The 14,785-nt window shown below is 42.6% G+C and overlaps 1 protein-coding gene across 1 annotated transcript in view; it reads right to left on the bottom strand.

The window, feature by feature from the left end:
* The window catches only part of brf1b (BRF1 RNA polymerase III transcription initiation factor subunit b), a 454,941-nt gene that overhangs the window by 384,121 nt on the left and 56,035 nt on the right, over nucleotides 1–14,785 (bottom strand). Inside the window, exon 2 of the mRNA XM_059960793.1 lies at nucleotides 3,184–3,264. Within this exon, the coding sequence (XP_059816776.1) occupies nucleotides 3,184–3,264 (81 nt within the window). The remainder of the gene's footprint in view (nucleotides 1–3,183; nucleotides 3,265–14,785) is intronic.

Raw genomic sequence — 14,785 nt, 5'->3', positions numbered from 1 at the left:
TCCATTCACCTACCACTCTTGACTGTCCATTGCAGGTATTCCTCTTCTCTTGTACACCTCTATCAAGTTACTTCTCACCCTCCTTCACTCCAAAGAGAAAAGCCCTAGCCCACTCAGCCTATTCTCATAAGACATGCTCTCCAATCCAGGAAGCAGCCTGGTAAATTTCCTCTGCACCCTAAGGATTCCACATTGTTCTTACAATGAGGCAGCCACAGCTAAACACAATACCCCAAGTGCGGTCTAACCAGTTTTACACAGCTGCAACTACAGAGGCTTTGTCTTCAGTATTCACACTTTGGACCCCACCATAGTCAAGGAGATAGATGCATTTGGAGTTATACACAAACACACTCAGACTGACAATGTCCTGACATGACCCATTGGTGATGAGATTATTCATGTCAGAGTCAGAGTGATACAACATGGAAACAGACTCTTCAGCCCATCTCATTCATGCCAGCCTTTTTGCCCAGTTGCATTATGTTTTAGCTGTATAGCTTGCACATTGCTGTTTTATCTGTTTTTGACATACCTTTTTATAAGCATACAATAAACAGCAGGACCTTAAGGAACATAGATGTACAAAGAGATCTCAGGATACAAGTCCAGAACTCTCTGAAGATTTTCATTCTAATACCTCTCAATCTCATACTTCAACACCTCTCCGTTCCTGCACTGCAGGAAAGACAAATCCATCCTATCCAATATTTCCCCATAACTAAAGCCTACCACTCCAGGGAACCACCTGATGAATCTCCTCTGCTCTCTCTCCAAAGCAATTACATCCTTCCCATTGTGGGAAAAGTCATTTATAGTTATTATACAAAAGTTCTGTGCCACATGTACGTCCTGACATCACTCCAGAGAATTGTCAATGTTCATAATGTGCATCAGGAGAATGGAGATGACACGTTTTATTCCCCTGTCAGTTTTCTACTGGCAGATGGCTCCGCCTCACAGACAACGCTGCCAAACAAACACAAAAGAACATAATTGGCAAGATTTATCAAGTGACACTTTGCAAGCATCAACCTCCTTTCAGATGCTCAAGGATTTGGCCACTTACTGCCTGAATTTTCTATTTATAAATGGAAATAAGTTGATCAGAAATTAAACAAAATAGGGGAAAACTTCACACCGATCAGTACTGCTGATAATGCAGGAACTTGAGGACCAAGGAACGAGCAGAACTGACCACTGGCAAATTCACCATTGTCCTCACAGGACATAGAATATTACAGCACAGTACAGGCCCTTCAGCCCACTCCAACCTTTCCCTCCTACATAGCCCTCCATTTTTCTTTCACCTATGTGCCTGAGAGTTCTTTAACTTGCCCTAATGTTGCCCTGCCTCTACCATCACCCTTAGCATCACGTTCCACATACCCTCCATTCTATCTGTAATAAAACTTTATTGCTGAGGTTTTACTGGAGTCTGTGAATCATATGTAGTTGCCACCACCTGTCAATCAGTCTCCACCCTTTCACAAACACCACCAACTTTAAACGTTCCCCCTCTAATCTCTGCTGCTCTCAGTCTCTTCGACCATGTGCTCAATACCTGCCAGTTTATATTCCTACTCCTCCCCCTCCCCACCATCTCATTTGGGCTTCTCCCCCTTTCCTTTACAGTCCTAATGAAGGGTAGTGGCCTGAAATGTCAACTCTTTATTCCTCTCCATAGTTGTTGCCTGACCTGCTGAGATCTGCCAGCATTTTGTGTGTTGCTCTAGATTTCTAGCATCTAAAGAATTTCTTGTGTTTATTACTTAAATGGGATATAAATGTAAAGCTTGTTTTTACACAGAGAGTGGTTGATATCTGGAATGTGCTACTTGCCTTTGTGGAATCAGATACATTGACAACATTTAAGAGGCAGAAAACTCACCTAATGTGGGAGGAGCAACAATGTGCTATCAGAATTAAGTGGTACCAGAGTGGGCACTGCATCAGGGGCAGGGAGCATGCCGAGGGGGTGCTGCACTCTTCATTCCGTAGCACTTTATTCCTTTAGTCATGATTACATTGTTGTTTACAGAGCTTGTAGATCTGGAGATGCTACATTTCCCATTGGGCAAAAGCTACGACACTATTTCCATAGACATCCTGACCCATAGCAAGAGTTATCCCAAAACCCATCATTGTGAGTGGACACACAATTAACACTCAACTTTACAGGTTATTCCACTCTTGCAGACAAGGCCTGGGGCTACTGGTGAAAACTATGATTAAAATCAGCACAGCCTTACTGCAGTACCAATTCCTTGAACAATAAATTACTTTAGGAAGTTTTACCATCCACTGAGTTCAGCAGGGATGAGCTGCATTTCAATTCCATTTTAATTTTCTGTTCTACCTTCTCCATAAAATTAATTTCTCCCCTAACCTATCAAGCTCAGTTTTAATGGTTTGATTGACCTCAATCCCTATAACCTGTAGGGAGAATAAGTTCCAAATTTCACCAATGCTTTGATTGAGAAAACTGACAGGTGTTACTAAATCGTAAGTGAGGATATGTCCTGCTCACCTCAATACCAGCAGGAGCCTGTACACTTCCCCCATCATCAAATTTCTGACTGGCCCATCTCATCAAATGTCTTTTACACTGCTTTTGTAGCTTATTGTATTTTTAATGTACTGTAATGTAACAACAAATTTCATGACATATGTCAGTGATAATAAACCTGATTCTGCTCAACATGATAGATCTGCAAAATGGAAAAAACTGAAACAGCCATCAATTCAGAATACATAAAGAACAGAACACATTCAAGTAATGCTGCTGCATGAAACCAATAAGATATGAAATACACTGAAGAATATGCAAACTATTTTAAAGCTCATCTTTGCTGTGCAAAATGGGGTTCACTATTCATCACTGCAGTACAGAGCCTATATTAACAATCCTGCAGCACAGATCAGCACCTCTTAAATCCAGGGATCTCGTTAGTCTGAGAGCGAGGGTGAGAAGGAGCCTGCAGGCTGCAGACAGAGTGAAGGGCACCAGCAAGGCTGGTGAAGTAACTCCAAGGCACCACAATCAGCGCAACAATTAACAACCCGAATCTCCTGAAACCTCCAGTGAGCTGTTCCGGAACAAATAAGCAGGCAGAGACACATATCAGCTTACAAGTAGGCTGCCTCCCACTAACTTAGAGCTCAATGCTGTTTTTGATTTACCATTCTGTAAAGATTGTGTGCGTGATTCTTTCCCAAGGTTGGTGTGAAATCCTGATCCCAGTGATGGAGCTTTCCCTGGACCTGAAATGCAAAAAAAATAGAAGTGAATCATCAAAACCTACCACACCATTTTTAAACCTGCACAAATCAATATACTACTTGACACATTAGCCTATTAGGCTGTACAGAAGCTTGACAGTAGAAAACAAGGGGCAGCAATGGGAGTGCACAAAAAAGGACGGATGCTGGAACATGGGAAAATGTGAACGTACAGAAAATGGAGAGTTATGGCCATTGTGTCAGCAGGAGGGACTAACTTAATTCGGTTTTTAATTACTAATTTAGTTAGTTTGGCACAACAGAGTGGGCCAAGGGGCCTGTTCTTCTGCTGTACTGTTCTATAGTATATGTTCTACGTGGTGCCAAGAATCGCTGACTTCCATTCCAACAGCAATGATATAAGCAGCTATACTCACTGGAGCTGAGAATGGGGGGGGGGGGAAAGGAACGCAATGAAACTTACCAAATAGTGAAAGGCCTAGATAGAGCTTATTTTAAAAATTATTCACTTATGGGACATGGGCGCCCCCAGCTAAGCCAGCATTTATTGCCCATCCCTGGTTGCCCTAGAGAAGGTGGTGATGAGCTGCCTTCTTGAACCGCTTCAGTCCCTGAGGTATGGGTACACCCACAGTCCTGTTAGGGAGGGAATTCCAAGATTTTGACCCAGCGACAATGAAGGAACAGCAATATGTTTCCAAGTCAGGATGGTGAGTGACTTCGAGGGGGATTTCCAAATGGTGTTCCCAGGTATCTGCTGTTCTTGATTATAGTAGTGGTGGGTCTGGAAGGTGCTACCTTAGGAACATTAGCGTGTTATTGCAGTGCATATTGTAGATGGTATATACTGCTGCAACTATTTATCAATGGTGGAGGGACTGGAAGGGGTACCAATCAAGTGGACTGCCTTATACTGGATGATGTCAAGCATTTTTAGCATTGATGGAGCTGCGTTCATCCAGGCGAGTATTCCACTACAATCCTGACCTGAGCCTTGTAGATGGTGGAGAGGCTTTGGGAAGTCAAGAGATGAGTTACACGCTGCAGGATTCCTCGCCTTTGACCTGCTCTGGTAGCCACGGTGTTTACGTGGCTACACCAGTTGAGTATCCTGTCAACAATAACCCTCAGGATGTTGATCATAGGGGATTCAGGGATGGTGATGCCACTGAATGTCAAGCCTCTCTTGTGGCAGATGGTCATTGCCTGGCACTTGTGTGACTCGAATGTTATTTGCTACTTTTCCAGGTCCTGCTGCATTTGTGTATGAATTGCTTTTCTATTTGAGGAGTCACGAATGGTGCAGAACATTGTGCAGTCATCTGAGAACATCCCCAGTTCTGACCTTACGACGGAAGGAAGGTCATTGATGAAGCCGCTAAAGATGGTTGGTCCTAGGATACTTCCCTGAGGAACTTCTGCAGGATGTCCTGAGGATGTGATGATTGGCCTCCAACAACCACAGCCATCTTCCTTTGTGTCAGGTATGATTCCAACCAGTGGAGGGTTCCTCCCAATTCCCATTGACTCAATTTTAGCCAGGGCATCTTGATGCCATACTCTGTCAAATGCTGCCTTTGATATAGAGAGCTATCACTCTCACCTCACCTCTGATAATTAGTTCTTTGGTCCATGTTTGGACCAAGGAGGTGATGAGGTCAGGTGGTGAGTGGCCATGATGGAACTCAAACTGGGTACCCATAAGCAGGTTATTGTCCAGAAGGTGCTGCATGATAGCACAATTGATGACCCCTTCCATTACTTTGCTGATAATTGACAGTAGACTGATAGGGCTGTAATTGGCTGGATTGGACTTGCCCTGTTTTTTGTGCACAGGACATACCTGGGTAATTTTCCACATTGCCGGGTAGCTGCTGGTGTTGTAGCTGTACTGGAACAGCTTGGTTAGTCATATGTCAAGTTCTGGAGCACAAATCTTCAAGACTACTGCCAGGGTTTTGTCTGGGCCCATAGCCGTTGCAGTACCCAGTTCTTTCAGTCATTTCTTGACACCACATGGAGTGAATCGGATTGGCAGCATACTGACATCTGGGATGCTGGGGACTACTGGAGGAGGATGAGCTGGATCATCTACTCGGCACTTCTGAATGAAGGTAGTTGCAAATGCCTCAGTCTTATCTTTTGCACAGGTGCACTGAGCTCCTCTATAATTGAGGATGGGGATATTTGTGGAGCTTCCTCCTCCCAGTGAGTTTGTTTGATGGCCCACCACCAAGGCTGGACGTGCCAGGATTACAGAGCTTAGATCTGATCCGTTGGTTGCGGGACCACTTAGGTCTGTCTATTACTTGCTGCCTATGGTGTTTGACATGCAAGTAGCCCTGTATTGTGGCTTCACCAGAGTGGACGTGGAAGAGGATGTGTCCAATTTTGGGGGAAGTCTAGGATCAGCGGGCACAGCCTCAGAATAAAAGGACATCTCTTTACAATAGAGAGGAAGAAGAATTTCTTTAGCTAGAAGGTGATGAATCTGTGGAATTTATTGCCACATACACTGGTGAAATCATTGGGTATACTTAACACAGAAGTTGATAAATTCTTGATTCATCGGGGCACCACAAGTTATGGAAAGAAAGCAGGAGAATGGATCTGCCATTCGATCATCACTGCCATGATCATATAAATAGCAGAGATGACTCAATGGGGCAAATGGCCTAAATCTGCTCCTATGTCTTATGTCTTCAAACCCCACATCTGCATTTGGCAGCACAGCTCTCCCAAACTGAGAGATGGTGATAAAGAGATGGAGGACAAATTTCTATCCCAAGCAGCAGTGCAGGACATAGCCCTGAGAGCCGCATTTCAATGATGACTGATCTGCCCATACAGGTAATCTCGCCACACCACACTGTGGATGATTCACCTTCATAGAGTACCTGAGGAGGGCAAACATTTACACCCGGATTGCCCAGACAGCAGCAGCAGAGAGGACATCCAGGTTCCTGCAACAACACACACAACCCCAACAGATAGCTTTTTAATCCAGTGCATTGAGGACAAATCTTTGAACGTTCAACTGAAGGATGAGTGAATCAGCACTCTAGGATAGCTCTGAGCAGTATTCAATTACAGTGAATAGTTATGACCCCAATACAAAAACTTGCAGAATCCCTCTAGTCATCCGGCCTATCAATGTACTGCCCATTAATTCTGCATCCTGCCTCAACCAACTTCTAAAAGCTCAATAAAACTGATCTCAATTCTATATGCTCTACCTTCAGCTCTGGGTCTGTCATGAAAGTCAATAGCCAATATCTTCTGGAAAACCATTAAGAGCCAGAGTTATGCAGCACAGAAACAAGCCCTTACGCTCAACATGGCCATGCCAACACATTTCCCTAGCCAAGCTAGTCTCATTTACCTGTGTTTGTCCCATATTCCTCTAAACCTTTTTGTTTTTATTTAGCAATACAGCACAGAACAGGCCCCACCCAGCAACCCACCTATTTAACTCTAGCCTCATCACAGGACAATTTACGATGACCAGCGTTGCAGGAAATCAGAGCACCCAGGGGAAACCCATGTGGTCATGGGGAGGATGTACAAATTCCTTAGAGAGGATGCCAGAATTGAATTCAAACCTGCGAAGTCCGACGCCGAGCTGTAATCATGTTGTGTTAGCCACTATGCTACCATGGCACCTTTCTTATCCACAGACCTGTCCAAATGTTGAAACTGTACCTGCCTCTACCGGCTCCTCTGGCACCATATTCCATACACCCACAATCCTCTGTGGAAAAAGTCATCCCTCACCCCCTGTTAAACCTTTCCCTTTCACCTTAAGCTAAGAATACAAATATCAGAATCAGAATTACACAACGTGCAAACAGGCCTCTCTGCCCATCTGGTCCATGCCAACCAAGATGCCCATCCAAGTTAGTCCCATTTGCCAGCACTTGACCCTCATCCCTCAAAACCTTTCCTATCCCTATACCTTTTTATTGAATCTGCTTCAACCACTTCCTCTGGCAGCTTGTTCCACATGATGAAATTTTAAGGGAATTAGGGGACATAAGAGGTAAGTCTCTGATACATGTAAATAGCCGGCTAAAATTAAGTGCCGGTTTATGGGTCCTTTGTTCTGTGAAGGTGTGCAGAGTCTGTCTTTATCAGAGACACCTGCCTTCAGATCAACAACTCCCAGTTGTCCCTTTGTTGGGAGATGAAAGGCTAAGTTCACACTTCATGCCTTGCAGTCACACACCCCTGTACCAAGTTCCTTTCTGTATCTGATGAAAGAAAGTAAACTGATAAAGACCAGACCAAGCATTCATTTATTAATTAAGAACTCTGATTTACTGGATTCACTTTATTTAAGTAATTAAGTTTTGTCTAACAGACCTGGTGAGAACACTGGTACATCTAAAAGTGCTCTGTTCCATGGGATCTATAAATTGTAACGTTTCAGAATGTTAGGCAGAAAACCTCGTGATGAGCCGCCAGACAGAGAGATGCATTTTCTCTTTCTAATGATCGGCTCTGAGTTTTTCTCGCCGGCTGAGTTTGAACTAATAAACAGGTGAAAGGTAAAGACTTGCATGTGCTGCGGTTATTTGGTCCGGCAAACTTAAGTTTACACACACCCTCATCACCGTTGAGTGAAAAAGTTGCCCCTGAGGCCTCCCTCAAATCTTTCCTCCTCATACTGTAAATACATTTAACAACTTATACCAGTTATATTAAACCTGATTCTGATTGTATGCCACCTAGTTTTGGTCTCCCCTAACTTGGAGAAAATACTTATCATTCACTTTATCATTGTCCATCACAATTTTAAGCACCCTTAAAAACATTTTTGGGTAATCTATGTAACATTATATCAATATTTAAATATAGAGTCTCTACATCTGGAGTAGACATTAACTAGAGGCCATGAATATATATAGAATATATAAATAAAATCTGAGGAGTGCTCCCAGTCAGATATAGTCATCACTTCAAAAAAAATGTCAGGTTTTCTCAGGCATAGGAATCTAACAGATCCACAAGAACATGGAAAATGCTAGAGAAACTCAACAGGTCAGGCAGCATCTATGGAGGGAAATTGTCCTTGCTTTGTGTTGCTCCAGATTTACAGCATCTGCAGTCTACTGTGTCTCCATAAACAGATCCACAAAGGCTCTAACTATCTGAGTGAAAACTGCCGAAGTGTTCAGTTGCTCCATCAATAATAGACTCCAGAAATTTCCCAACAGGTCTTGGGCCAACTGGTCTATTATTCCTTGTTTCCCCTTTTCTTATGTACCAGACTAACATGACAAAATTTCCAATCTAAAAGGAACCTTCATCAAGTCAAAGAAGCTTGGAAGTGTTCAATGTCCTCAACAACTTCCCATCCATGAGAGATTTGATTTTCTTCATTACAGATATTAATAATTTTTGACAAGTCCCTGAATCAATACTAATTTCCTCAAGATCGTTTCTTTGTCCTCTAAAGTAAACACTTAATCATTCCCATGTCTACCATTTCCTTATTTTAACTTACAATATTTATGTAATTGATTTTAAGAGGCCCACATTGCTCCAAGCTGTTGTTTTAACCTAATACAACTGCAAACATTTGTATTGATTTTAATATCTCATTTAAAATTTCATACTGTATACTCTATCTGCTCTTCATGAATGATTAGTCATGTTTTGCTGCCCTTTGTGCCTCTTCCTATTGCACAGAATTGCAGATTTTATCCTTCTGTGTTTTTCCTTAGTTTCTTTTCACCATCCATCCAAAGCTCTTACTACTTATGGGAATAAGCTGGCCCTGATTACTGTAAACTGTTTTAAATATTCCCACTGCTCTACTGACATTCTACTGTACCTGTGAATCAATCTGCCCAGTTAAGCATGGAAAGTCTGTTTAGGATCTTTTTAGCTATGTCACAACACTGAATTTGATCATAACAATAATAGTTCCTATAAAACAAATGTTGACTCACTGATGGGCTGTTCACTAAAACTGGATCATTACCCATAACCAAATCTAACAGCTGTTCCCCTTGCCGGTTGGAACATGTTAGTGCAAGAAACCCATAGAAAAGTGACTACACTTCAGACATGAGCCAATCCGTTTATCTCAAACTAGGTAAAAGGTGAAGTTCCTCCCCACATCTTGTTTGGCACATTGGAGGTGCTAGCTTGAAGCTCAACCCAGCATGGTTAGAAGGTACAAGGAGCAAGCCAGATTCGAAGCTGGGAACACTTGCCCCAAAGTCCGGAGCAGATGCCACTGCATCATCGGCTAGCCAATTACAAGCTAGATCAAAGTTTAAAACCACCCTGTTTCTGTAACTTATCTAGGCTTGGCAGCTGTGCATTCTGCCACTTTACTTGCTATCAGGAAGAGCTGCACATAATTCTTAAACACTTTCCTATATTTTATTCCACCTATAGAACAACTACTGTTTACTTATATCCTCTCTCAATTATTTCATCCTTTATTACTAGGTCTTCTTCATACCCGCTATATACTGTTGTCTCTCCCACCCCCCCCCCATCTTTCCCCATGCATCTGATAACTTTCTTTAACCACCTCATTCAACATCCATCTCTGAAAATAAAAATGTACCACTGAAAACTTGTGCTCATCTCCAATTCAAATCCCAGAACTTGAAATTGTTTTAAAAAAAACATAGCACAGAAATATCTAAGGGCAGCCCTGTGTTCAAGGTTCTGACAATTCAAAGCTTCAATACAAATAATTCTTCATCAGTTGGTAAATAACACTGAACTATCCAATTCTGACATTATAATAAAGACCAGAGAGAAAGGAAACAGTTATTTTATCCCTGATCGATAGCCAACTGAATCAAAACAATTATTCACATTAAAGCTGGAAGCAAAGAGGAGAAACGTACTCCCTGCCTGGGACCAACAGCACATCTCCAATCTACTCTCACCATCACCATCCCTAATGTAGAACCCCAGAGAATTACTCACCTTTCATTACCTCTCTCAGTTGCCTTCAGTTGGTTTTTAAGAGCTTCCTAATCATTATTGCTATATTATATGCCCTCCGTTTTATTTTATACTGTGTTTGTTAACCATGGTTACCTCACCTTCTCTTTAAAGCAGGGGTTCCCATCCTTTTTCATGCCATGGACCCCAACCATTAACCAAGGGAGCCCCCGCTTTAGAATGACCCTCAAAGGGTCATAAATCTTTACAACTTCCTTCCTGGAGAGTTAGAAGCTTGAATTTTTTTAAAAACAAAAGGTAGATAGATCCATGATTAGTAAAGGGATTAAATATGTGGATTTGCTCCACGCAGAACAGTGTGTCAGGAGTCCATTAAAAGCTCATTAAAAGCTTCAGTGCATAATGGGGCAAAATGGAGGAGAGGCTCACATTTCCATGATTTCTCAGATTTTTATTTTAATTTAAAATATAGTGTTGAATAGACCCATCTGGCCCTTCAAACCACAGCACCAGCAAGCCACCAATTCAACCCTAGCCTATTCACAGGACAATTTACAATGACCTGCAAACTGATATGTCTGAATTATGGGAGGAAACCCATGCATTCCACAGAGAAGGATGTACAAACTCCTTATAGAGCACACCTGGATCGAACTACGAACTCCAGCACCCCAAAAGCTGTAAAGCAGCGCACTAACGGCTACAATACCATGGCACCCAATTTACCAACAGATTTACCAGCAACTGCTATGAAAATCCAGTGCTTAGTTACACTTTCATTATTATGCAACTTCCATTACAAAATAAATTCCGTGAATTAAGGTCTGTATGACTGAGTCATGAACACACACAGGCTCTTACAGCACGGGCAGTTACACACAAAGCAAACAGGAGGTGAGGTTGAAGACTCCCCTAATTGGATGCACTATTTCCAACAACATATGTATGGTATTATGGAAAAAGGGTGGAATTACCAGAGGGAGGCCTGGAGCTGTGATTTTGGAACTGCCACAGTAAGCATCGCCTATATGGGCAAGGGAATCAGAGTTCATTCAAGGGAGTGCATTCTAGCTTAGCAGTTAGCATAATACAGTGGCAGCAATCGGGGTTCAACTCCCACCACTGACTACAAAAAGTTTAAGATGGTACTGGCAAAGCACAGCAATGACTTGCTGGCAACAAACAAAACTACTAACATACTTTATTGATCACACTTTTTCTGGAAAACAAACACTGCAGTCAATGGCCTGGTACTTCCCTTTTGGAGCTGAGCTTTTGAACCACCTGTATGACCTGGCATTTTTATGGTGTGAAGCAAAGTCCTGAAGGTGCAGGATGATTGCAGCATGGCATGTACGGACCAAATCAAGGCAGCACGGCCCAGGACAAAGACTGGGGAACAAGCCAATGTTTAGCCATTGCTGGTGCAAACTTGGAGCCAATCGAAGTGGCAAAATTGAGGCGAGGCAGAGTCGAAGTGGTGGGGCCCAGGCCCAAGCGTGAGAAACAGGCTGATATTTGACCAATGTAAATGCCAGGACAAATTGGAAAGGACAGGCCTGAGAACATATCGAAGCAGCAGGGCCCAGCACAGGGAGCAAGGAATGACCTGCTGTTTAGCTGATTTAAGCACTGGGCCAGGTTGAAAAGGTCGGGGTGTCAGAGCCAGAGGCGAGGGACGAGCCAGCATTCATTTCACTGCTCCATGAGGTTTATTAGTCCGTGCGCTGAACTGAGGCTGTGGCCTGTAACTAACGAGCTCTTGGATCAGCTAAGACTTGCTTCGTGGCTGCAAACTCACTTTCATGAACTTCAGTTCTGAATGTTATTGCTTCCAATCTGGTTTTTTCCCTCTGCACATTGGGTACACACAATTTTCTTTCTTTAATGGGTTTTATTAGGCATCTTTGCTTTGCGACTGCCTGTAAGGAGGTGAAACTCAAGGTATATATAGTACACATTCTTTGATAATAAATATATTTTGAACTTTGAACATTCTTCCCATAACCGCATGGGCTTCTTCCAGGTGTTCCAGTTTCCTGACATATGTTGAAGGCATACAGATTACCAAGTTGTGGGCATGCTATGTTAGGGCTGGAAGTATATCTAAGAAAGGACATACTGGCATTGGAAAGGGTCCAGAAGAAGTTCACAAATGATCCCAGGAATTAAACGGTAAATGTATGAGGAGCATTTGATGGCTCTGGGCCTTTACTCACTGGTGTTTAGAACGATTGGGGGGGGGGGGGGGGTGGAAGCAGATCTCATTGAAACTTATCGAATATTGAAAGATCTAGATAGAGTGGACATAGAGGAAATGTATCTTATAGTGAGGGGGTCTAGAACCAGAGGGCATAGCCTCAGAATAGAAGGATTCCCCTTTAGAACAGAGGTGAGGAGGAATTCCTTTAGCCAGAAGGTGATGAATTTGTGGAATGTATTGCCACAGACAGCTGTGGAGGCCAAGTCACTGGGCACATTTAAAGTGGAGGTTGATAGGTTGTTGATTACCAAGGGCATCAAAAGTTACAGGGAGAAGGCAGGAGAGTGGGATTGAGGGGGATGATAAATCAGCTGGACTGCACAAGGGGCAGAATGGTCTAATTCAGCTTCTATTTCTTATGTAAAGCATGGTGACACTTGCAGGCTTCCCCAAGCACAACCTCAATGCAACACATTTTATTGTACATTTCAATACACATGTGACAAAGCAAATCTTCAATCTTTAAAAAAAAATCACCCCACAAGCACAGTGCAAACGTTCTATGAAACAAGCATTCCGTTCAGCTCATACCGTGCTCAGCAAAAAGCCAAACAGAAACTCATTTTTGGATGCTTGCTGCATATGATGAGGGGTCAACATAAGAATGTCATTCACGGTCAAGGCTTTAGTCAGAGGATTTTTTCCCCAAAGGATTTTCACACAGAACTTTGATGCTGTTGAGGTCACATTGCAGAGAGGCCTCACAGAGTGGAGGCAGGCTGAGATATCCATGGGAAGAATGACGATGCCCAGTCCAAGGCCCAGAGAACGCTCATCTCACCGAGTCAAGTCTGAGTGAATTTATTATCAAAGTACTTATATGTTACCATATACGACCTTAAGATTCATTTTCTTGCTGCATTTACAGTGAAAGAAATAGAATTTATGAAAACTATACATGACAAATAATAAGGAAAAAGTAAATAAATAATACTGAGAACAGGAGCTATAGTCCTTGAAAGTGAGTCTATACACAGCGGAGTCAGTTCAGTGTGGAGGTGAGTGAGGTTCAAGTACATACACGTCACCATATACAAAACTGAGATCCACTTCCCTGCACACATACTCAATAAATCCAATACACCATACTAGAATCAATTAAAGCTGCAGCATCAGCACGGACAAGCAGTGTTCAAAAAACACACTGGTTCCATCCGGTTCAGGGTTATTAACTGTTTCAGAATCTGGTGGTGTGGGACCCAAGGTGTTTGTACCTCTTGCCTGATAGTAGCAGTGAGAAGAGATCATGGATGCTACTTTCTTACGGCAGTGCTCCTTGTAAATGTGCTCAATTGTGGTGGGGGGGGGGGGGCTGCAATGGACTGTGCTCTATCCATCACCTTTTGTAGATTTTCCCATTCTTGGACACCGGTGTTTCTATACCAGGGCATGATGCAGCCGGTTAGGATACTTTCCACTGTGGATCTATAGGTTTGCCAATAATTAAATAACATGCCGAATCTACAAAAATCTTCTAAAATAGTAGAGACTATAAACCCATTGGAATTTAATATACTAGAACGTATTTATTTTTGTCACACCTACCAAGATACAAGTGAAATGTTTTTGTTATTGTGCCATCGAGACAGATCATTTCATACGCATGTACATCAAGGTAGAAACTGAATGCAGAATATTGTGTTAGTAACCGGTAAACTAATAAAGTTCAAGGGCTATGACAAGATAGATTAGATGATCAAGTGTTTTTCTCCCTGGGCATGAGGTCTACTCAAGAGTCTGATAGCAGTGGGGAAAGAAGTTGCTGGTGAGCATGGTATTACGTACTCTTTTGCATCTTCTGCCCAACATGAGAGAGAGGATTGCAAGAGCAGATGGGAGGGGTCCTTGATGAAGCTGACTGTTTTACTGAGGGAGCAGGAATCAAAGGAGGGGAAGGTGGTTTGTACCGACTCTGCTCAGTTTCTTGCTGTCATAGGCAGAGCTATTACCACACCATGTCATGATGAATCCTGATAAGACAATTTCAATGGTACAACTATAAAAATTGACAACATGCTGAATTTCCTTAGCCTTCTGAAAAAGTGCACAGTGAGAGAGATTCCATCAAGTTGAACAATGTGGAATGAAGAAACAGAGGGGGGGAAAGGTGTCCTTTGGGGCATGAGGGAGAGCTTTTTGAGCAACAAACTATTTCCTGGAGGAAGTTAGCAGGTCAACCAGCTTTTGTGGGAGGAAAGGAATTGTCAAAGTTCCAGGTGAAATCCCTGCTTTGGGGTCATTCAGTGCAGGTGCCAGATATTAAGATTCACTTTATGTTCAAATGTAGACTCTATGCCTCTTTCCACCCTTTGCTCAGTAGACTACATCTTGAATACAATGACCGAG

This window comes from Hypanus sabinus, chromosome 2, assembly GCF_030144855.1.
Source record: "Hypanus sabinus isolate sHypSab1 chromosome 2, sHypSab1.hap1, whole genome shotgun sequence".
Taxonomy (NCBI): domain Eukaryota; kingdom Metazoa; phylum Chordata; class Chondrichthyes; order Myliobatiformes; family Dasyatidae; genus Hypanus; species Hypanus sabinus.
This window is presented reverse-complemented; position numbering and strand designations above follow the sequence as displayed.